We start from the raw sequence: 25,475 nt of genomic DNA on the forward strand, positions 1-25,475 counted from the left end.
TCCTGTAATGGAACCCAGGCGAGGACCGTGGTGCAGATTTCTCTATTCTCAGCTTCCTAAATTGTACACGGGGTGTACCTTGTAAATGGCATGGGAACAAGACAAGACATTTTCTTCCCTCTGGGTCACTACACTGGGCCTCACTGTGGCAGTTGACAGGTTTCCTAAATTAACTGCTCTGTGCTTTTTTGAAACATATATTTGAATGTCTGTAACGATGTTTTCAGTTTAAACTTCGGAGACAGACTGACATTAAATGGCTTCTCCCAAGCAGTCCGTTTGCCTGCATCTTAGGGACACCCCTTGTGTGACTGACCATATGGACCTTCACGGCTCTGGCTACAGCCAAACTCCTGAGCTGCTTCCTCCCCTGCTACGTGTAGTCCCCTCCCCACTGCGTCAGTAGACATCTCTGGCGTGGACTTGGGGTCATAGCCTCATCTCTGCCTCCCTGTCTTTGTTTTCCCCCTATCTTCATCTCTCTTATCTACTTCCTACAGATGTTTTCAGTCTGTAAAGATTGTCTTTTTAAGCTTCTTGAAAATTCTCACTGGAACAAGGAATGAATAAAATTCCCCCATCCCTTTCAAAGAAAAGGTGTAAGTGAGAGAATAAAATTCAGTCCCTGAGAAATAACTTTATAGATGATTCCTTTGTCTTAGGGAGGGGGAAACTGAAATCTAGAGAGGGGAACGGCCAGCCTGAGGTTAGTCAGTGAGTTTGTGACACAGCAAGGGGACACTGGGGACTCTCAGAGTGCTGGCCCACTGCTCTCCCACGGACACGGCACAAGAACAGATTGGGATGAGCTCTTTTGAAGTCCAAGTCCAGACATGCTGCACGCCCAGTCGTCCTGGACCCAGCTGCCCATGGTCTTTAAGGGAATAGGATTCCCATGGGATTTTTTTCAATACCTTGCTAGGGAAAAGCAGTTTCCAGCTACTGGTTTTTTCTTTCTCTTCAGATTTCCTTCAGCTTTAATGGTGGCCTCCACCCAACTCATGCTTTGCATTTTCCGATAATACCCAGTGGCTTAGCATCTGTGAGTTTGTTCATGCTGTTCCTTCTACGTAGAAAGCCCTTTTCACCCTTCCTCACCTGGTAATTCTTATCTGTCCTTCAAGATTAGCTCAGGCATCATCTCGATGTGGGCTTGTTCCTGCAACACTGAGTATACCCATGTCTTAGCACTTATCATATGGTATTGAAATTATTTGCTTAGTAACCTCTGGAAGTAGCTAACCCAGAATGGGGTGCTGGGGGCAGGTTCTTGCCTTTCATTTTTGCCTCTCTAGTTCCTAGCGAGGGGCTCAGTGAAGGGAATTTGGCCTTAGTGTCCTTCCAGCAATAACTCAAAGCCCTTTTCCTTTTTCACTTCTAATTCAGTGAAAGCTTCTTCCTAAACAGTTTGTTGTTTTCTTAGCTTTCCTTTTGTAAACTCTCCAAAAGAGCAAGGAATTATGTCTTAGCTCGGGCTGCCATAACAAAATGTCATAGATTGGGTGGCTTAAACAACAGACGTTTATTTCTCACAGTTCTGGAGGCTGGGAAGTCCAAGATTAAGGTGCCAGCAGGGTTGGTGTCTGGAGGAAGCTCTCTTCTTGGGTAGCAGGTGGTTGTCTTCAGCTGTGTCTTTGCATGGCAGAGAGAGAGCACAAGCTCTCTGACCTCTTCCTGTAAGGTCACTAATCCCATCATGAGGACCCGACCCTTATGACTTCATCTAACCCTAATTACCTTCCAAAGGGCCCATCTCCAAATACCGTAATATTGGAGGTTAGGGCTTCAGTATATGGATTTAGGGTGGAGGAGGGGCATATAATTCAGTCCATAGCAAAAGAGTGCACAGGTGACCCACTGACGTTTTGCAGTGAGTGCCAAGAGTTGTGTAACAAGAGCTAGAAAGGGGCTTCCCTGGTGGCGCAGTGGTTGAGAGTCCACCTGCCGATGCAGGGGACACGGGTTCGTGCTCCGGTCCGGGAAGGTCCCACATGCCGCGGAGCAGCTGGGCCCGTAAGCCATGGCCGCTGAGCCTGTGCGTCCGGAGCCTGTGCTCCGCAACGGGAGAGGCCACAACAGTGAGAGGCCCGCGTACCGCAAAAAAAAAAAAAAAAAAAAAAAAAAAAAGAGTTAGAAAGTCTTCATAGTTTGTGTAAATCCCTCAAGTGGAACTGAGCTGGTAGAGTGAGTCTTGTGCAAGCTTTGTACATTTCTAAGGAGTTCTCACTCTCTGGTCATGTAAAACTGGGTGTGACTAGACCTGGAGCTGGGGTATAGCCCTCGACATCATAGGCTCACTTCTCCCAACTGATATTTCATCAGGAATTGTTGGGATTAAGGAAGAAGGCAGGTTAGAAGTAGCAAAAAGGGTTTTGCCAAATGAGCACCACATTTCCTGTCTTTAAGCAGGTCTTGTTGTATATCTTTTGGCAAATCTATTCCTTCACCTCCATTATTACTAAGTATAACAATAACGTGAATTGCAGTTGTTGTTAAATGGAGATTAAAAAATCCTCATGACCTTGAAGTAAGTATAATTATGGTGCTTTTATTTAAAGCTCCTTTGAGTTAAATTCACTTCATTTCTAAAAATAGACTGCAGCGATTAGATCTATTCTTTGAGAGGATCAAAATAACTTAGAATATAAGAACGCCTTAGCTGCATGCTCCTCCTTTCCAGAAGCACAGAGTACTGCTTAGCTGGGAGACTGATAGAACTTTTTAATCAACAAGGCAAAGTTTGAAAAATAACTTTGGCAGAAATCCATCATTCTAAAAGTAAGTCTGTCAGTAAGTGAGTACATTTACCGAATAAAATGAGACTGAAAAAGTTGAGAAAAAGTACTAGAATGAAGAATCTATTAATACTATACCAGGCTGTCACTGAATTGAATTTGAAGGAAAATTAGAGTAGTCTCAAATTCTCCATTTGTCTTTGACGATTGGATGTTCTGAGTATGTCTACATTATTTTGCTCTTTATAGTTCTTGGCAAAGGGGCAATACTTGGCAAATTATAGCCCCTTTATTCAAAGAAATTGTAGTATATTATAGAAAATAAAACAAACAAAAACAAAACAAAACAAAAAGCCCAACCAAATCAGGTATTTTAGGATGAGCTGAAGTGGAATGCCCAGAGAGATAGGTGAAAGGAAGAAGCCCCCTCAAAGGTACCAGGGAACACTGCTTCAGCAGACATGATTTAATATGGCCTCTTGAGAAATGTGAGTACTAAAGAGAAAAGTCTGACACTCAACCCTTTCTGAGGGAGAGCCAACACTTTCTGCATTGCTGATCCAGGAAGATTGCAAGTCCAAGATAAAAGGTCCAAAGGTCACAGATTTCTGAAGCTGGAACCAAGGGATCAGTGTCAGATGGCATAAAAGACACACGGGTCTTTTCAGCCTACAGCATGTGTTAAAGGGTTCAGAGTTCTGGTACTTGAACTCTTCTCCCCACTTCTCCCTTCTTGGTATATGGACTAAGAGAACATATGGACAAAGAATAGTAGGCAAGTGGGAAACAAAGTTGAGTTGAAAAACTCAACCTTAGTTTAGAGACTTAAGGCTTTCTGCTCCCTATAGGAGGCATGGCTTCCTCTCCATCCTCCACTCCCACCCCCCAACAGGTGAAGACAGGGTAAAGAAAATTTTATTGCATGGATTCAAGAGAAGAAATAAATCATGTGGAGTCTGGATTCTTGCCTTTAAAACACTGGAATCCCACTAACTAGTGTAATGAGCCTCATTAAGTGTACAATCAGATGAATAATTCTTCCCATTAGAGTGAACTTGGAAGAGACGGAAAGGATGGAAAGCAGAAGAGTTTCCTCCCCCCAGCAGAGAGAATTGTGAGGAAAGGAAACTGTATGTTCCTCTCACCTCCAGTCTGCCTTATTAATCATCATCAGTTGCATCATATCTGAATCTCTGTGTCTGAAGAGAAAGAGACTGTGTCCTTAAGAAAGTCCTGTTGCCCTCGGCTGATATATACAAGATCCTAGGCTATGATGAAAATACAAAGCTAATTTAAATTGTAATGATGAGTTAATAAGATTGTCACTGATCAGGAAGATATTCAGAACAAATCAAATAAAGTCTCCCCACCTTGCCTCACCATGATGACACCCAAGGTGGCTCTAGGGAAGTATTGGTCAGCCAAATCTGGTTTGAAAACCAGTGTCTTACCATCTCTCTCTGTCTTAGTTTTCTCATCTGTATAGTAAACGGAAATCCTCTGCTTCAGAGTAGACTGTTGTACATTGTGACAGGCCAACATTCAGTTGAAACAACTAGGGGAAAAACAAGTAAATTGCAAAAATCATATTTTTAAAGAAATCAGAGATCTGTGAAAGCAATGAGAACTAAATTAAATAAATTTCCAAAGAAGGAAGAACCTTCCTAGGTATACTGAGTGACACAGGCTATTTTCTTCATGGGGTTGGGGGGAGGTGAAGGATATTTGCTGATTCTGGGTGTGGCCTAAGGATCTGACTTTGTCCAAGAAAAGGAAATATTCTGTGGGAAAGAGAAACTAGCAGAGCTTTTGGCAGTCATGTGGAACTGGCTTGATGGATTGGAAACTAGAGGAGCCCCAAAGTCAAGTCCAGTATTCCCAGGAGACGTTTGCTGAACTCTGGAGCAGTTCTGGAGGCTGCTGGTTGGCCCAGAAAGGCAAAGCAAAAGCTCATAATCTTGGGGGTACTTAGGAGACAAAATCTTGCTAAAAAGAGGAGCCTGAAGCAAGTATACAATGACTCTTCCCCTGAAGACTGTTGCCAGATTTTGAATCTACATGGGATGGGAAGCTAAAAAGCTAAGGTCAAAATTTCTGAAAGGTAGAACTTATAGGAATGAGAAGTTAGAGATCTACCAGGCTCTTACACACAAGTCTGGAAGGGCCATACCTGAAGAACTAGATAAAGTAGAGGTGGACTAAGCCTTACTAGAGCTATAGCCCATCTCTGATTCACTCAATCCCTGATTATAGTTCTTTTACATGCAGTGTTCAACATAACGAAGTTGTAGACATGTTAAGAGGCAGGAAAACATGACTGATAATTAAGTGGAAAAAATAATGAGAGCATAACCACAAATGATCTGGGTGTTGGAGCTAGTGATAACTTAAAAGTGACTATGAATAATATGTTAAAGAAAATAGTGGAAAAAATGAATTAAATGATGGGAGAAATTCAATGCAAAATTGGAATCTGTAAAAAAAAATCAAAGAGTTATTATTGAATGGAAAAAAATATGTGTGAAATTAATAACTTAGTGGATGGGTCTAAGAGCAGACTGGACACAGTGTTACAGGATTAGTGAAGCACAGAGAGGAAAAAAGAATGGAAAGAATAGAACAAAGTATAAGAGACATGGGGGAGATTGTCAAAATGTCTAATATATATGTACTTGGAATTCTAGAAGGTAAGGAGAGAAGCAGTATATGAAGGAATAATGGCTGAGAATTTTCTAACACTGCTGAAAGACATCAACCCACAGCTTCAAGAATCTCACCAAACCCCAAACTAAATATACAAAGAAAAATAAGTATGCTTAGGCATATCCTAGTTAAAATGTTGAAAACCAAAGATAGAGAAAATCTTAAAAGTCAACCAGAGGAAAAAGACATTACCTTAAATTTTAAAAGTAACTGACATTTCAACTGAAACTATGAATACCAACAGACAATGGAATGACATCTTTAAAGTGCTGAAATTTAGGGGATAGATTAGATAATCTCAACACTCCATTCCTCTATTCCTACCTTAAAGAACTAGTCACCAGCCTCTTCAAAATTACTATGAATATGTTTGGAGAATTACTACTTGAGGTTTTCTAGACTTTTTCATTAAATATACATGCTTATTTCATCTCCTAATTCTCAGATTTCTGTTGTCTTGTATTCATATCACATAGCATGATATTGGCTTCTAAAATTCACATTGGAAACTCATAAATCAAGTAAAGTAGTACTTAATTTGGATAGACAGATCATGTTCTAAAGTAGAATATAAAAGTTTGAAGGTAGAATGAATGAATGGCTTTAAAAAAAGGAAACTGTGATATAATGGTATGATTCATGTATAGTGAATCATTAGTTAAGGTGTTGGTTGGAATAGTGATTTAGAATTCCTTGCTACTCAAAATGTGGCTTTGACACCAAAAGCACAAGCAACAAAAGAAAAAAATAGATAAATTGGACTTCATCAAAATTATAAACTTCTGAGCTGCAAAGGACACCATCAAGAAAATGAAAAGACAACTCACAGACAAATCATATATCTGATAAGGGAGTTGTATCTAGAACAAATAAAGAACTCTTAAAGCTCAATAAAAGATAACACAGTTTAAAAATGGGCAAAGAGTCTGAAGAGACAATACTACAAAATAGATAAATAAATGGCCAGTAGGCCCATGAAAAGATGTTCAGCAGCACTTGCCATTAGGGACATGCAAATCAAAACAACAGTGAGACACCACCTCACTCCCACGAGGATGGCTATCATAAAAAAGACAAATAAGAACAAGGATGTGAAGACATTGAAACCCTCATCCACTGTGGTGGTAATGTAAAATGGTGTAATAAATGATTCCTGTGGTGAAGATGCTGATGATGATGGTAATGATGATGTCTTATTTACCAGGGTCTGGCTTATTCATCAATGTTATAAAGTGGTAGATACTTTTACTGAAATTAAGAACACATCACTAGGGACTTCCCTGGTGGCGCAGTGGTTAAGAATCCGCCTGCCAATGCAGGGGACACGGGCTCGAGCCCTGGTCTGGGAAGATCCCACATGCCACAGAGCAACTAAGCCTGTGCGCCACTACTGAACCTGCGCTCTAGAGCCCATGAGCCACAACTACTGAAGCCCGCACACCTAGAGCCTGTGCTCCACAACGAGAGAAGCCACCGCAATGAGAAGCCCGCACACCACCATGAAGAGTAGCCCCGGCTCGCAGCAACTGGAGAAAGCCCGCATGCAGCAGTGAAGACCCAACACAGCCAAAAATAAATAAATAAATAAATTTTTTTTAAAAAAAGGGGGGCTTCCCTGGTGGCGCAGTGGTTGAGAGTCCGCCTGCCGATGCAGGGGACACGGGTTCGTGCCCCGGTCCGGGAGGATCCCACATGCCACGGAGCGGCTGGGCCTGTGAGCCATGGCCGCTGAGCCTGCGCGTCCGGAGCCTGTGTTCCACAATGGGAGAGACCACAACAGTGAGAGGCCCCATATGAGAATTCCTAGGGAATTTTTTTTAAATGCTGATACCTGGACCTTATTATAAGATATTCCAATTTCATTGATATGGGACAGGACTTTAGTTGTTTTTGTTTTTGTTTTTGTTTTCTAACTTCTCAGGAGATTCTGTTGTGCAGCTAGGGTTGAGAGCTACTGAGTCAAGTTGACATCTCCAGGGTTAAGCAGAGCTACCATTGAGGGTTAACTTGGAAGTGGAAAAGGAGGATTGACACAGGAACCAGGAGACCTGGGTTTGAGTCTGCACTCTTCCCTTTTTGTGACTGTGTGCCTTGAGCAAGATATTTGACCTCAAGGAACTTCAGTTTCTTCATCTGTAAAATGGGACAAAGCACCCTCCCCTCCTGTGGAGGGTTGTTGCGAGGAGTAGATGAATTCATACGTGTGACACTGCTGAGCCTGACACCCGGGACATTTTTTGCCCTATTTATTTATTTTTATTTATTTTTATTTTTTGCGGTACACGGGCCTCTCACTGTTGTGGCCTCTCCCATTGCGGAGCACAGGCTCCGGACACGCAGGCCCAGCGGCCATGGCTCACGGGCCCAGCCGCTCCGTGGCATGTGGGATCCTCCCGGACCGGGGCACGAACCCGTGTTCCCTGCATCGACAGGCAGACTCTCAACCACTGCGCCACCAGGGAAGCCCTGCCCTCTTTATTTTTTAAAAAAATTTTTGGTCATGCCGTGAGGCATGCAGGATCTTAGTTTCCCGGTCAGGGATTGAACCCGTGCCCCCTGCCTTGGGAGCATGGAGTCTTAACCACTGGACTGCCAGGGAAGTCCCTGACATCTTTAAATTTTGGTTACTTTCTTCCCTTACCTTCCATGAACTAGATATTTATGTCACTTTTTTTTTCTAATTTTGTTCTATTATTGCTTTTTCCGTAAAATGTAGGAGTTTGTTAAAAGTCATCCGAGGTTTCTCTAGGTTTAGAATTTATCCTTTCTTCACGTGACCTTGATCTCTTTACATTCCTCAGCTATATTCTCAGTCCCAGTGTACTTATGGTAAATGTCATTTTTTGATACCTGAAAAAGTAATGGCTCATTGTATATTTTAATGAGGTGATACCAAATGCTGTTAATAGCTCTGCCTGGAGTTTAGCATGATTTGTCTGTCATTAACTGATCCTGGAATAAATCATAGGATTGATATTGAATAAGTTAATTCCATATTTTAAAAACACCAAACAGGGGCTTCCCTGGTGGTGCAGTGGTTAAGAATCTGCCTGCCAATGCAGGGGACGCAGGTTTGAGCCTTGGTCCGGGAAGATCCCACATCCCATGGAGCAACTAAGCCCATGTGCCACAACTACTGAGCCTGCGTTCTAGAGCTCGTGAGCCACAACTACTGAGCCTGCATGGCACAACTACTGAAGCCCACGTGCCTAGAGCCCGTGCTCCGCAACAAGACAAGCCACCACAATGAGAAGCCTGCGCACCGCAATGAAGAGTAGCCCCCGCTTGCTGCAACTAGAGAAAGCCTGTGCACGGCAATGAAGATCCAACGCAGCCCCCCAAAATAAATAAATAAATAAAACACCAAACAGAGTTCTCAGCCTTAGCTGTGGTTTCTGTCTAGTGGATTTGGCATAGTTTCTTTGGTCCTAGGCGAGAAAGACAGCCTGTTCTGAGATTATACATTTTTATTAGATTTACTCTTTAACCTAAAAGAAAGGCTGCGTTGGTTACATTCATATGTGAATCTGAAACACAGATGGACTCCAGGACAGTCTGACATGTGCCTCTGCAGCCTGTGAGAAAGCTAGAGTTCACCTTTCCCTGGAGATGTGGCAGTACCATCTGGCCAGTGCTGGAGTTGGATGGCGTGGAGCAGAACACCTCACATTTTAGTGGACGTGCATATCACCAGGGGTCTGTTCCACTGGAGATGTTACTCAGTCGGTCTGGGGTGGGGCCTGAGATCCTGCATTTCCTGCAAGCTCCCAGATGGTTTCGATGGCAAGGGTATAGAAGACAGCTGTTCTTCTGTCTGCCCAGCATTTTCCCTACCTTCCTCCAGGGAAACCTTCCTTCCTCCATTCCAACCATGAAGTTCAAGGGTGAGCTTCCATGTTCTTACATTACTCTGTTTCCCAGGCCACAGTCAATTGGTTCAGGGACCAATCAGAATCTTCCCTGGCATTTTTGGACTTGGAACCAGAGAGCCAGTCTCAGCTCTTCTCTGTGGAGCCCCATGGAGGTAATTGGCCCAAGAAGCACAGACGAGGGACAGAGAGATTGCCCCCAGGGTTCTCAGGTCTGGGTTCCAATGTCCCTAATATATGAAAAGTGATTTAAAAATAAACAACACTGTGACCTTTGGGGTTATGTTACCAGCTCTGACGATACAGTGCATTTGTGTAAACTGTTTCAGGCACTTACTGTATGCAAGTCTCTGTTGCTGGGCCCCGAACATACAAAGATGAATAGCTCACCTCCAGTGTGGGGAGACCACCATTTCAGTAGAATTTGATGTGTGCAATGGTAAGGGGTTACGGAAGCCCCTAGAAGAAGCTTCTGATCCACTCAGGAAAAATTTTAGAAGTGGATTTTCAAAAGGTGAATAGGGATTGTTTGAGGAGACCTGTGAAATTATTCCAGGTAGAGAAAACTTGCTGAGCAAAGGCAAGATGATGGAATGAAACAGGGTTTGAAAACCTATAACCAGTTTACGTGGGAGGTGCATGGCTGAAACCGGGGCAGTTACGGTGAAGGGCCTTGTATACACGCTGCCATCGGCCACTTTTTCCTTATGTCCTATGTACTTCAACAACAACAACAGTAACATCAAAACAACAACAAACAGCAAAGCTAAATCTCTGCTTCTCTTCCAAATACACGACTCTCTGGCGGGTTCCCATCAACAACTGTTCCTCTTTATTTTCCCTTAAACAAACAGGAAATTTGTCTCAGGATCGAAATGAATGTTTAAAAAACAAACCTGATCTGCTTTAAATACTAAAATCTGTTTAAATAACACAGAGGTTGTGACATCCATTGACAAATCCAGGAAGTTCAAAGCCCCGCCGTTGACACAATGTATTGAGTTCTGCTGTTGTTGGCAGCCCGAGCTGTGGCAGGTCCTGGTGTTTGTCATTCAGGTCCTCATGTGCGCAAGGCAGACATTCCTCAGACCACAGGGCTCTTTCTTCTTTGGGGAAACACTTGTATTTCTTTTTTTTTTTTTTTTTAATATGCTTTTTGAAAGCAAGAACAACGATTGACAGTGACGGCTGCTACTTCCATCTCCTGAATGGCAAGCCCCAAGAGTAACTTGGAGTCTTTCTCGTGGGCAGATTTTAGCCGTTTTAAAGGTTAGAAAAAAAGTTTATGCTTTTACTGACATTCATCAACCTAAATTGAAAGTCTGTACCCAGTAAACACTAATTTCCCACCCCTCCCGGGCCCTGGTAACACCCATTCTACCTTCTATCTCTGTGAGCTTGGCTGTTCTAAGTGCTTCACATAAGTGGAATCATACAGTATTTGTCCATCTGCGTCCGGCTTATTTCACTGAGCATAATGTCGTCCAGCTTCACCCGTGTTATAGCATATGTCAGAATTTCTTTCCTCTTTAAGGTTGAATAATATTCCATTGTGTGTGTGTATATATATATATATATATATATATATATCACGTTTTGCTTACTCGTTCATCCATTGATGGGAACTTGGGTTGCTTCCAAGTTTTAGCTCTTGTGAATAATGCTGCTCTGAACATGGGCTTGCAGATATCTGCGTCCCTGCTTTTAGTGGACTCTTATTTTCAAAAAAGCTGCATGGAGCTCATGTGGGGCCTTTCTGGCTGTGAGAGAAGGCTGACCTGGGAGTCAGGACCTTGACTCCACTGCTCCCTGCCGTGAAGTCGCCAGGGCCTGGAGCAAGTCACACACCATCTCTGGGTCACCGTTTCCCCACCTCTGAGCTTAGGGAGTCGGTTGCACCTCCCGAATTCTGCCCCCAGGTGCCCTTGCATGGGACATTCTGTACCCAGACTTGCACAGTCAGCGGTGAAGGTGAAAGATCTGTTCACCTGGCTTCCGTTTGTTCCTCGGTGGAGTTAGAAGTGGAGTGGACTCTTAGCACGAGCAGATTTGTCATTCACACACTTCCCAGTGTTTTTGAGCAGCCCTGATGGCCCATGGCATATGGAAATCTGTTGCTTTGCTGGGGCATGACCTTGAAGCTCATACAGGCTGAGATGGATGTGTGGGTGCAAGTCACTTAGTGGGTGAGTCAGGCTGGACACCTGCCCAGGGTCCACCCCTCAGTGGGGTGTTGTCAGCTGCTACTCATCCCTTCTTACATTGTGACTTTTGTGACGTGGTAGAACTTTGGTGACTGTGTGTGTGTGTGTGTGTGTGTGTGAGTGAGAGAGAGAGACACACACAAACACACACACGGGGTGGGGGGGAAGAGGGTGATGGGAAATGCTTCCAAAAGATCTGACTGCTGGGGCTGGTGATGGAGGTAAAAGAAAGCAGAGAAGCCTAAGGAACTGAGGATCCTTCTGGAAATTGATTAAAAAGTGACCCATCTGCCTCCCCAGTAGCTCTACAGAATAAACAAGTTCACTATAAATTCCCTACAGAAAGAAGACAAACCTTCTTGTGAAATTTCACTGAGTGTCTCAGCCAGCAGAAGATTTGCTCATTGAGAGAGAAAAGTTTAGAGAAGTTTGAAAGAGGGGCCCAGGAGAAAGGCAGGAGACCATGCAGACGTTTCCAGGAAGCAGCAGATGGAAAGGCACCAGTCTGGCTATAAACCAACCTTATTTTCAAGTAAGGGCTGGTTTGAAAATTCTCAGAGGTATTTTTCTTGGCAAAAGGTGCAGTTAATAGGAACAAGCAGGCCAGCTGTCTATCTCATGGAAGACGAGATTCCTCCTAAGCTGAAGAAACTCGTAGAGGAACAGAGCCACAAACCCTCAGCTGTGACTGTTGCAGGGCATGTGGGAGGGGATGGTTCCACAAAGGAGACTAAAGTCATATGAAAAAAGCCATCAGAGAAGACAATTAGAGGAGGCCATGTATGTATATGTATATCAAATCATCACGTTGTACAATTTAGATATATACACTTACATTTGTCAACTATTCCTCAGTAAAGTTGGAGAAAAAGAAAAAACGCTGGTAAAAAGGGCAAAGGAGATGAAGACAATGGTGAAGAGTTAAGAAAGGCTTCAGAAACGTTATGAGTTGTTCTGTTAACACCAAGCTGCCATCACTAACCTCCGTCAGCAGAATGGAGGCCTTTTCAGCAATTCCAAGAAATAAATCTCTGTTGGCACCATCCCAGGAAATGTCCAAGAAGTTGCAAAAGTAAAGAGGGATTAATGAGATTAACTTTGGTTAAGACTAAGGAAGGAAAGGAAAAAAAAAAGTAAGAGAAAATGACAATAAAATTAAGAACAAAAGGGAAGGTGATAGGGACTTCCCTCGTGGCGCAGTGGTTAAGAATCTGCCTGCCAATACGGGGGACATGGGTTCGAGCCCTGGTCTGGGAAGATCCCACATGCCCCAGAGCAACTAAGCCCGTGCGCCGCAACTACTGAGCCTGCACTCTAGAGCCTGCGAGCCACAACTACTGAGCTTGCGCACCACAACTACTGAAGCCCACACGCCTAGAGCCCGTGCTGCGCAACAAGAGAAGCCACCACAATGAGAAGCCCGCTCATCGCAATGAAGAATGGCCCCCGCTCGCCACAACTAGAGAAAGCCCACGTGCAGCAACGAAGACCCAATGCAGCCAAAAGTAAATAATAAATTTATTTTAAATAAAGGGAAGGTGATAAAAATGGGCACAAATGAGATAAAATAATATTTCTCCAAACTGCTAAATGTTAATGAGTGGAAAACATAGATGAAAAACATTTTTGGAAAAAATGAAAATGAGAAACTTGAATCCAGGAGAAAGAGAAGACTTGCTTATGATTAAAGCCCACCCCAGCTAGAAGCTCCAGGTCCAGAGGCAGTCAGGTCAGAGTAGAGACCACAGTAAAGACCATCTTTATCCTTTATAGGAAAAGAAGCAGGGAAGCTGATGAATTAATTCATGTGGTTTGTATAACCGTGTTTCCAAAACCAGACAATTGCATTGCAAAATAATAAAATTTTAGGCCCACTTCATTTATGACCATAGATACAAAAGTCCTAAATATAAAATGCCAAATAAGAAGAGGGCAGGATGGGGGAAGAAGAGCTGCTCTTTGAGATAAAAGCTCTTTAAGATAAAAGCCACCGCTCCGTTTTCACTTTGAGAAATCTGTTTCCTCTTGTCCTTTGCTTTCTACTTTGCAACTGTCTCTCTGACCTTGCTGCCGCTTCTTTTTTGTTCCTGAAGACACCATAGGTCTTTTTTGTTATCAAGGTTTTTGCTGCAAATTAAGCAAGGAAAGCAAACAGAAAGTGACCTGAAATGAATAAACTACCACAAAGGTTCTAAGAGCTCACGGAGTTTCTGTACTGAATGTTCCTGGTTTATGTTTCCAGACTTCTTTTTGAGATGGTAAATGAATGAAGATGAGACGCATTAAACACACTCCCTCCTTCTGACCATCTGCTTGTTGCCTTGTTCCCGGCTTCGGACCTGAAGAGGCCTCCAAGACCGGACATGACGTCCCCTTGAGTGACATGGCAGTTGACATCTCCGACGGCATCCAGCCTGCATGACCCATCCCGATACGGCTTCTTACTTCTTCTCATTGCAAGGAAGCAAGTCCTTAGGGTGACCTTCCTCATGGAAGCCGTTTTGTATTCCAGAATGCAGAATTCTGGGAAAAAAACATCTTTCCTGAGCAGACATTCCAAAGTTGGGTCTTTGATTCTCAAAACTTTTTGTGCCGATGTTTAGAGGCACCGCTGGAGGCTGAGTCCTGTTACTGCCATTCCTAAGAGACTTTTATGTAATTTCTAGCTCTGAGAGATGTGGACTAACCTCTTCCCTCTCCTGTGGCTTCTAGATGTTTGCAAGTAATTAATTAATGATTTCATTGCTCCCTCCCTTAGGAGGTACCTGGTTTCTTACAATGTGTGTCACGGGCCAGAAAGACAGGGGCATTAGGGCAGGGCGAGAGACGGTGTGTTAGCAAAGGCAGGCTGACAGCTAGGTTTTTAGCTGGAGGATCTGGGAACAGGTGAATGAGTACTTCTGACCCTGAGGATTCTTTTTGCACAGCTGAGACAAGATGGAAACAGGGATTCTTGCTATGCCCCTGCCCAGGGGAGAGACGAGTTTGGATGTTGGCTTCCAAACTCCTCCTTTGAAGAGTTTGGAAGTTAAATGTTTCTTTGAAGATTCTCACCTCAGAATAGGCTAGAACTTAGCGTTTTCCGCTAAATACAGGGGTATTTGGGAAAGGTAATTAGGGGGACTAGGAAGTATTTGGGGCAAAAAGTCATGAAGTGGGAAGGCATGGCTGACGTCTGGGATCTGAACTAGTACAAACTAAGCTTGTGAAGAATGGCTTTGGAGAAGGTTGCCGAGGGCCTGCTGCTCTGATGACCTTTTGTTGAAATGATTTCTGCAGGTGATCACGGCTGGTTTATCGATATTGCTGTTTGATATGATCCTGACCAGGGCCACCGTGGGATGGTAAGTCTTTTGCATAGAGAGAGGAGAAGAAAATTCATTGTTTGTGTTTCCTTGGGATACTAATATTTGCTCTCAAATGTTGAAGAAAGGGTGTGTGTTTGGGTATATTTTATTGACATATAAATATACATTCAGAAGAGTGCATCTATCATGAATATTTTCACAAACTGAATATACCACACCTGCTATAGCCAGCATCCTGGGCAGGAACCAGAGCGTCAGCGGTACACCTTTCAGCCACTCATCCACACGAGAGTAACCACTCTAGGTGAGCCACTAATTATGCGTGCATATAACTTTAACTATGTTTGTGTTTTTGCCTTTGACCCTTCCATTCATTTTTTCCTAGTCAAGTTCCAGATCATCTTTGTTTAGAATGCACCCATCCATTTGCTTAAAGACAGCACTGCCTCTCCCTCCCGTATTTGAGCAGAGACCTGAAGGAAGTGGGGGAGCGAGCCCTGGGGACCCTGGGGGAAGCAGCAAGTGCAAAGGCCCTGAGTGTGCTTGGTCTGCTCAAGGAGCAGTGTGGCCGGAACAGGTTGATGGGGGAGAGTGGTAGGAGATGAGGCTGGTTGGTGGCTGACCATGTGGGGTCTTAAAGGCCATTGTAAGAGTGAGGGGGGAAGCGATCAGAGGATTCTGAGCAGAGGAGCCACTTGCTCCTAGGTTAAAAACACATTCCTCAGTCTGCCGTGTGGAAGATGGGCTGTAGGGTCCTACCTCCGAACGCTCTACACAGACTGCCGATCGGACAGCTGACGGAGTTAGGACTTTGATCCACTCCAGCTTGCTAGCATTCAAACCAGCTGATGTGATCATTACCAAGGGCTGTCGCTGTCATCTTCAGGGAAGATGAGGCGAGATGGGGAGTGATGGTGAGTTTAAACTGTTAAGACTTCTGTTGCTCCTCTCATTCGTGGGCGTGCTTTATTTGGGGGGTATATACTTACGTATTTTAAAGCTACATAGTAGCGGGTGCTATTTGTGAGACGTTTAAGACAATGCAGAAATGCATCGAGTAAAAAGTAAAGGCCTGTCATCCTCTGCTTCCACCGTCTCCACGTGCCAGAAGTCACACCAGTTTGATTCAACAGTGAGAACGATGCACTGTTTGGTCAGGATGTCCGCACTGAGGGAGGTGGGCTCTATCGTCTGCCAAGTGAAACCACACCGACGGGTGCCTGTCGAGCAAGACGAGCCTCTCAGTCACCCGGGAATGGGTCAGTCCTTGCCAAGTCTTCGCCCAGCCTGCCGGCTGCTGGCCGAATGACCCACAGCTTTCCTCCCCTATGACCACGGCTGCCTGCTGTCCGGCCTGAATCACTAATGTGGCACATTATGGAGAATAAGTCATATTTGTTGTTGCTACTTACTGGTCTCTTAACCTCTGTTTTAAAAAGGAAAAGAAGCTTAGGGCCACTTGAAGATAAAGCTTATTTCCGTTCCACTTTGGATGTATTGTTTGGCAATCCCCCCTCACCCCCGCCCCAAGAATGGCACTCCAAAATGGAATGGCAGACAAGTTTTGGAATAGGTTTTTCCATTTCTTTACCAGCACGATGGAAAGAAAAAGCATATTGTTGCTTAGCTTTGCTCAAATAAGGCGTAGTTCTAGAAAATCCATATTTCTTCCCATTCTGGGGCTGAGAGTAATTCTAAGGGTTGGTTCCTCCCACCCCCTCCCTCCACTTTTTTGCATTCATGTGCACATTGGACCTGCAGAATTGTCACCTGTTTGCTCAAAAGCCACAGTGCTGGTTGGTGGGGCCGGTACTCGTGCTCAGTGTGTCTAGGGCAGCCTCCCCTCTCCCAGGACGTCTTGCAAATAATCCCCTGCCTTGTGCCGTCATAGCCACACACACAAAAATGGTGTCATTTTTAAACATCAATATGAGGTTCTTGCAAGATAAATGTGAGGGTCAGGACCAGGCTCTGGGAATACCATGATGAGGAAGTCCAGGAGGTGACTTTGCATCTCATTTGGCTTTGGGCTGGGAGGGGTTGGTTCAATAAACAGATATTTCCTGGGGTTCTGTGTGCCAGGAACAGCTCTCGGATAAAAGTGTAAAGTCGCTGCCCCTGGGATGTCTGTTATTGCTCATCTCCCTGCCTGAGGGCAGGTCTGCACCTAAACCATCCAGACTGACAGAAATGAATCTTTTTGCTCACGGCATTCGGTGAAAGCGATTTTCAACCCCTCTCAGGAGCCCCTAATGGGGCATTTCCTGCCCCAAGAAGAAAAACGGAAGGAAAAGAAAAATTAGGAAATACTCCCACACCCTCCTCTTCTTCCTCCTCCTTCTAGTCTCACCTCTTCCTTTGACTAATAATAACCATTTATTGAGCAACTACTATATTTCAGACATTTTTATATTAATATTATCTCATTAACTTTCACAACAACCCTCCAAGTTAGCCCCGTTTTAAAGATGAAGAAGCTGAGGTTCAGAGACATTTAACTGATTGTCCCAAGATTTTAGAGCTACTAGGTGATTGGACCAGGATTCAAACCCAGGTCTGTGTGTGTCCAACATCCCATAAACTTCACATACCTCCCTAGAAATGACGTGGGAAACGCCAAGGACTTAGCAGCAGCGTAGATAGTGTCTAGGTGGAAGCAGGTCATGGAGAGGTGGAAGAGACATTGGCCTAAATGTTTCTCTTCCCAGCAGTCTGATCGTTTATAAAGAGCATCTAGATGATATGGCAGGAGTACAGAAGGAGCGTTACCCAGGACAAAATGGCTCTATTTCTTGTTCAGGGGCTGACACGGTGAACTAAGAATATCCAGTGGAACATTTTTAGGAAAAGGATTTCATTGCCTTAGATTTCTTTTTTAAATTTATTTATTTTATTTTTATTTTTTATTTTTTGGCTGCGTTCGGTCTTCGTTGCTGCGTGGGCTTTCTCTAGTTGCGGCGAGTGGGGGCTACTCTTTGTTGCGGTGCACGGGCTTCTCACTGCAGTGGCATCTCTTGTTGTGGAGCACGGGCTCCAGGCTCATTGGCTCTAGAGCGCAGGCTCAGTAGCTGTGGCGCATGGGCTTAGTTGCTCTGCGGCATGTGGGATCTTCCCGGACCAGGGCTCGAACCCGTGCCCCTGCATCGGCAGGCGGACTCTTAACCACCGTGCCACCAGGGAAGTCCAGCCTTAGATTTTTAACACTAGAGGCTATAATTCTATTAATCAACTAACAATATTTATTGAGTGACTGCTGTATGCAAAGCACGTGGAAGTCATTAAGGAACATAAGACATCATCCAGCCCTCAAGGAGTTTTCGGGAGAAGAAGTCATAAAGATAATTTCTGCAGTAGGATAGTAACCGTTTGAATGCACAATGAATGTGAAGACTGGAGGAGAGAGAGAGGGTGGCGTGAGCTGGAGGGCCTTGGAACTGGCTTGAAACTGGACCCTGATGCAGAAGGGAGAGGCTTAGTCAGACTTGGGGTGGAAGAGTATTTGGTCCCTCCAGCCCTGGGAGGACAGGGAAGGATGGAGGGGCAAGAGGTGCCAACGGTGAGATTTCACGATTTGGAACCAGAGCTGGTGCTGGGGGGCAGGGAGCTGATCCTACACTCCCTCCTTCTTACTCTGCACCTGTCCTTCTGGGAAGGCAGGACACAAACGGGCAGGTTGACGTCCAAAAACCTAACTGCCAAGATATCCTGGTGCATCCTCGAGACTCTTCCCCCCAATTTCTGTATCTTACCCTTCATAGTGATCGTCTCAACTCTTGACAGTAATTTTACTTCTTACAAATAAGCCTCATTGATTGTATTTTGTATACAATTTCAGAATGAATTAAAAAACAGCAGAAAAACAAAAAACACCCAGGTGTTGAACTGAGTGTGAGAAATGAGCCTGAGATGCTCTCCAGTGGGGAGGCCACACTTAGTCTGAAGGTTCCAGCAGCCGTCTGTGCGTAGGCCATATCTCCAGGCTGTTCCACATCCTGTGGACTTCGTGGTACGCCCTGAACAAGATGGACAGAAGGGCTGTGTATACCCAAATCAAGGAAACAGCACGTGTGATTATTGCAAAAGGAACCTTGACTTTGGAATTTCCTGATTTTTGAGAACTCTCGAATTTAAGGATCGTGTGTTTTCAGCCTCAAAGAATTTTCCAACCACAAAGTGAACCGCCAGAAGAGGAATGTCAGACTGTGTTTCAGATTTCCTGTCTTTTGCACAGAGCTGATCTGCATTGTCCATAGACTGGGTGTGTTCAAGCTGTGACTGGGTGACCAGCTCGGATCCTGGGCAGGGATCCGAGGCCAGTCTCTGTCCTGTGGGAGCTTAGACTGATCGGAAGTGAGAAGGCAGGGCTGCAGGCCTGTTTTGTTTGGACCTACTGTGTTTGCCTGTATAGTCATTGTTTCTTCTTTTTTGATTTTCAAATTTCAAATTACTCAGCATTTAGAAATCAGGTGATTTCCCTGTACAAGTCCAGATCTCCAGATTCTTTTGAAAATATGGAACAGCTGTTAAGTTGGGCCTGCACGTCCACACAGCAGCAGTCGCTGGAGTGGGGCGAGGCTGCCCGCTCAGTGGACACGGGCTCCGTGAGTGAGCGTAGCTGCCACCGCTGCAGTCTGGCTGAGGGCGGGGACCCTGGATCAGCCGATATCCTCGCCTGCATTTGCTTGTATGTTCATTCATTCTATAAGAAGAGCTTGCTGGGCTCTGAGGCTCCAGACACAGTCCAAGACCCCAGAGAGGTCACCCTCCAGGAGACGAGGGCCCATGTAATTAATTGTCCACCTTCGTGGATGGGCAACAGCTTAGAGGCACAAAATAGCTCATTGTCTCAAGTAGGGTTTTTCGCCCGCAGCACTGTTGACGTTTTTGGGCCAGATAATTCTTTGCTGTGAGGGGCTGTCCTGTGTCCTGTAGGATTTTTAGCAGCAAACCTGAGCCTCACCTCACTAGATGCCAGTAGCACCCCCTCAACTGTAACAATGTAAAATGTCTCAGGACATTGCTAAAGGTCCCCTTAGGGGCAGAATCGCCCCGGTTGGGAATCACGGATCTGAAGTTGTGAGGTGGTTAGTGGAGACATGCCATTTGAAATTTCAGCAAGATCTTAAGGAACTTGTTTATCTCCTAATTAGAGATTTGGATCAGCTCCAGGGTCAGGTCCTGGGCAGCCCTTGCTGCCCGCTCTGTGTTCCACGATCAGCGTGAACCACACGGCGTGACAGGTGTGCACTCCTTGCCCACCTGCTGGCTGAAGCTCCTCCAGGAAAGGAGCCACGTTTTGCTCACTTTTGCATCTCTCCTTCCGGCACCGTTTGCTGAATCAACAGGTACTAGGCTTCTCAATCCTGTACCCAAGAAAAATGATAAGCCTAAGCCCCCAACATTGGTCAACTTTTAAAGCCTTTAATTAAAAGCAGCTGCTCTTGGGGACATCCCTGGTGGCACAGTGGTTAAGAATCCACCTGCCAGTGCAGGGGACATGGGTTTGAGCCCTGGTCCGGGAGGATCCCCCATGCCTTGGAGCAACTAAGCCCGTGCGCCACAACTACTGAGCCTGCGTGCCACAACTACTGAAGCCCGCATGCCTAGAGCCCGTGCTCTGCAACAAGAGAAGCCACCGCAATGAGAAGCCCACACACCGCAACAAAGAGCAGCTCCTGCTCGCCGCAACTAAAGAAAGCCCGTGCGCAGCAACGAAAACCCAACACAGCCAAAAATAAATAAATGAATAAATAAATAAATTTATATATGTAAAAAAGCAACTGCTCTTGTCCAGCTAATTACCTTGTTTTTAACTATAAAAGCCCAGTATTTTAATATCTATGACAAGCCCGGTAATTTAAATTTCCAGATTAATATGTATTCATTTTTTAATTAACAACATTTTACAGTGCAGATCGATAATGAATTCTCTCTATTCTAAAATTTCGGCAAAGGGGATTCAACACATACAAAAGAAAAAAATTCCGAACTGTGAGTGATGTTCCTGTCGAGTAGAATTAGTTGTGTGTGCCTCCTCTTCGAATCCTCCTTAGACAAAGAGAGTCACTCTTCTCTGTGGAATAGTTTAGGGACAAGGAGAGAAAGGAATAACCAAAGCACAACCTGTTTGTTTGTAGGATTTCGTGATCAGCTGCTCACCTCTGCCCATCATTCACCGGGCCTGCCATTGATCCTGGGCTGCAAACACGAGGATCGCTTCAACTTGATTCCAGTTCCAACCTCATTAGCACCAAGAGTCTTTAGAAAATGGTCTTCTGTCCTCTCTGAGTAGAGATGTCTGTGCCTTTAATTTTAGGGGAATGCTTGGAGACTGCCCAAGTCTCTTTGTAGGAAGAGTGAATTTAGGGGTGAAGAAAGAACTTCCACACACCCCAAAGTGCATCTAGGACCACAGTGTCTGAAGTTTTTCATTTGAATTAAAAATTTGAAACCTCTTCTTTAAAATGCTGAGAAAGGCCTTCATAACTATGCTCGTTACCTTTCGACACAGAGTAGTTTATCAGATTGTGAACTGTCACTCAGCAAGTCCCCAAGGGGGTGGTGAATTAGTTTTGGTGAGGAAAAGAGAGAAAAACAAAAATAGTTTGGAATCCAGATGGGAAAAGGGGGAGCAGTTATAAGAATTCCATCACTCACTGAGTAAATATTTATTGGGTGTTGTGTTAAGTGCTAGGCCTACAGCTGGAGAAAGGATACAGTCTCTGTCCTCTGTCTGGAGGGTTCCATAGGAATTCATTGAATCACCACAGTAATAAATGTATAATTGAGATGGGGCCTTTGGCTCCCGATGGGAGAAAAGAGGAGTGGAGAGACGCTGAAAATAACCCCCTGGAAGAGAAGCGAGTGATGACTATTTCTGGCTGCCTCTGCTCTGCAATCTGATGTTTATGCCTTGTTACATGAAGTTTGTTCATTTCAGGAATGATGGGGATTATAAGATTTGCAAACAGTCCAGTAAAGCTCTGACTTGACCAGCTGTAATGCGATTAAGATTCCTGCCCCCCTCCTTGTGTCAGCATCTCCCGCTGTTTAGAAGACAGCATCAAAGCTCACCTCCCTGGCTCTCTTAACAGTAAACGGAACCAGGTTTGTTTGCATGTCAGCGTTCCCTAAGCTGCTAGGTGTTTCATTAACTCGCTAAGCCGAGGGGATGAAATGCAAGTTCATTACGCTGCATCATTGTTCTAAAGCTGCAGGTGTGAGGGTGGCGGAGAGCCAGCCGATATCCTGTTCTCCCTGGTGATTAAGGAAGATTAGTGGAAATGACTGTGACCCCCTCCTGTTACATTTGCAGAAATAAAACTCTTCCAAAGCCAGAGTTCTGTACAGATCTTGCATCAGGTCACGGTGACTCTGCGCTTTCCCAGGGGTTTAAGAAGCTGGTATGTGCGTTCTTTAAGGGATGTTGAAGGAAACAGCAGATTGGCTAAGAAGGGAAAGCCAGATCTTTAGAGGTGAGCCTGTGTACAAAATGAATGGCTTCCCCTTCCCAGGCCCTTCTTCATCCAAAGAGAAGAGGCAGTAGAACCCGCCAGCATCTGGGTCTGTCCCTGAGCTAGACCAGGGACAAGCACAAATGGGTCATGTTTCTCAATACAGTCTTTTGGAACTTGGACCCTAGTTTCTCCCAGAAACAATCCTATAAATGATGAGTATAGATCTAGGAAAGTCCTCAGAAATTTATTCGGTTCGTAATATAGACACAGACTTCAGCTACGTTATTATGAGCTTAGTACGCGTTAAAGAGAATTCATCGACTTATTGTCACTATTATAATACTTCTGTAGGAAAGAGGAAAGTACGTTCCAACTTGGAGCTTAAGCTGTCAGGCAGACATCTCCCTCGGGCCCCTCTCCTCTCTTTCCCCCTTGTTAGCGGGCTCGGGGGTCATCCTCCCAGCCCACTCCCCAGTGCAGTCACTTGACTAGCGCCTCTCTGCCCTCACCCAGAGAGAGAGAGGCCTGGCATCACCAGGGAGGGGACATGGCAGGGGTTCAGGGGATTTTTCCACTCTGTAGGGTTGGCAGATGGGTGATGGGGGCGTAGAATTGTTTTCTGTTGCTCTAGAAAGCAGAACTTAGACTCACAGGTGAGGTTGTCAGGTCAGTATGAGGCAGGACTTCCTCCAGGAGGGAAGAACCTCGTGCCCCGGGACCTGCCACAAGATGCCCGTAGGTGCCCATAGATGCTTTCCTGAATCCCATGGCTAGAGCTGGCTTTGCAGAGCAGGATGGGTCCTTCACAAGGACTTTTCAAGCAGAGGTGGGGAAGCCAGCCAGTGGTGGGGGCTGCTGAGAAAGCGATCCCTACTCTGGGAGAGCAGTCGAGAAAAGAATAATATTTCATTGCTTGCCCATTGTAGGCCACACACGGGGGTCAGCTGCTTCAAGTACGTCCTTCTAAGCCTCACACAGATGGTTAGATGTGATTGTCTCCTGTGGTGCAGCTGAGGAAACAGCAGACTAACACTTGCGGGATTACGTAGCTAAAAACACCTGAGCACAGTTTGAATTCAGCTTATTGTTTTTCTATTCTCACACTTATTCAGTTCACTGCTATACTGGAAATGGTCCATGGTACAAGTTATCTTTATGTCGCAGTCACCCACATAGGTGACATTTTTCACTGGGAACAGGATATGCACAGCCTAAGTGTGTTTCATACATCCGGTGCCTTAGATATATGTTAGGAATATGGAGATGCAATAGCCCAAATGTGAGAGTGTGGTGTGTGGGTGTATAGGAGGAGTGGGTGTATAGGAGGAGTGGGTGTATAGGAGGAGTGGGATACTGGGCAGGTAAATGGGAGAAAAAAGGAAGAAGAAGGTGGGATTGTGGGGTTGTTGGCACCTCTGGACAAGAGCATTTCATCCTCAGGGACCCCCATCAAAATCCTTCACTCGTGGCCCATCCCAGGCCTTAGAAGTGCTTTTGGGGAAGAATGACAGGGGATTCAGACCAACACCAGGTTGTCTACTGAGAAGTTTAAAATAGGAAATTTGCAGACCTTTCATTGTATTACATTTTAGGCATGTTAAAGTATCCAGCTCTTCTCTTTCTCACACTCTTCTGTTCTCCTGCTATTTTTTCATTTTCAAATCACTGACCATATACATATTTCTGCTCTGGTGGGAAATTCACGATTCCCCATTTGTATTTTCTTCATTATTCTTTTTTTAAAAAATATTTGTTTATTTAGGTTGCGCTGCGTCTTCGTTGTCGCAGTCGGGCTCCTTAGTTGTGGCATGTGAACTCTTAGTTGCAGCATGCGTGTGGGATCTAGTTCCCTGACCAGGGATTGAACACCGGCCCCCTGCATTGGGAGCGTGGAGTCCTAACCACTGCGCCACTAGGGAGGTCCCCTCCCCATTTGTATTTTGTTTTTAAATGTTCTGTTAGTCTAAATGAAATTAAAGGATTCAGAGATTGTCAGCTTAATAACGATAAGATTATGGATATCTGCATGATTTTATATTCATCAACCCTCTATGGCAAAAAGTACCAGGCAGCTCTGTGGGAAGCCCTCCTCCAATATTTCTGCCAGAGAGCATTAACGAAGGGCAGTCACTGTCACCTGGTCAGGATGGGACACATCACCTTCTTCCCTAAGGGGAGGTATCACAATCCACCTTGCAGCCCACTCCCCTCCCCCCGCACAGCTGAGGCTTACCGTGGACGACTGGGCAGTCCCTGGGCCTGACCTCAAAGCGGGGCAGTGCAGGCGGGGGACAAGATGCTCAGCTGCGGGATGAGGGGGCATCCCTCGCCCTGCGGTATGTGGGCACCAGGCAACTCCTTGTGTCCACAGCCCCCAGGCTCCGGGGAGGGGAAAGATGACCTCTTGCTGTTTCTTGCAGCCTCCTGCTCGGCGGCCTTGGAGAGGCCTTGCTGGTTTTCTCAGAGCGGAAGGGCTCCTAAACACAGAGAAAGTGGACTCCCAGGCTGCAGGTGGAGAACACCGCCCTGGGCTTTGGAGCTCCCTGTCCCGGAGATAGAAAGAAGAAAGCAAGAACGATGAGACACTGCTGCTCGCTGCGTCGAGGAGAACTTTTTCTGGAGTCTCTGGGCCGCTGCAGAGAGTGGACTGTGTCGAGAGGCTCCCCCAAGTCCTGCTGACTGTGCTGTGAGCCCAGCTGTGCAGAAACAGATGCAGGATTTCACCTGTATGGGGATGGCTCCGCCCACCTTGAGTGCCACGCAAGCCTCCTTACTAAACACCCTTCCCAGATAAGCGTTCACTGCCTGCTAGTGGGCCCAAGGTATTGCGTTGCCTTTTTGGTTTTGTTTTGTAATTTTACATCCCTGGAGACTCCTCCGGGGACCCCCTTTCCTTGCTGTCAGGCTGGCTTGCCTAGAACGCACACTCCCCCGCCTAGGGGCACAGAGAGAATTCCTCAAGCGGGGCTTCCACTGGGGGCGGGGGTGGAGGAGGTAAATGGGGGTTCTGGGCCAAGTAAGACACCAGCAAGGACACTACTTCTCCAGAGTGTGTGCTGAAGCCTTTTTATGGTTGTGTGTTGTGTTGAATTCCACACACCCTTTTTTGCCTACCATTAGGTTAACTTGGTACTAATGATTACCAGAGGGCATAGGATTAATAAGCACTGGTGGAGGAAACACCAAACAAACATGGCTA

At 45.3% G+C, this 25,475-nt stretch overlaps 1 protein-coding gene across 1 annotated transcript in view; it reads left to right on the forward strand.

Annotated features, from left to right (window-relative positions):
* The window catches only part of TMEM241 (transmembrane protein 241), a 104,345-nt gene extending 79,257 nt beyond the window's left edge, over positions 1-25,088 (forward strand). The window contains exons 14-15 of the mRNA XM_082853436.1: positions 14,791-14,855; positions 24,697-25,088. Coding sequence (XP_082709562.1) covers positions 14,791-14,855; positions 24,697-24,757 — 126 coding nt within the window. The 3' untranslated portion in view covers positions 24,758-25,088. The remainder of the gene's footprint in view (positions 1-14,790; positions 14,856-24,696) is intronic.
* Positions 25,089-25,475: the final 387 nt, after the last annotated feature.

The sequence above is a fragment of the Leucopleurus acutus genome (assembly GCF_964270905.1).
Source record: "Leucopleurus acutus genome assembly, chromosome: 13".
Taxonomy (NCBI): Eukaryota; Metazoa; Chordata; class Mammalia; order Artiodactyla; family Delphinidae; genus Leucopleurus; species Leucopleurus acutus.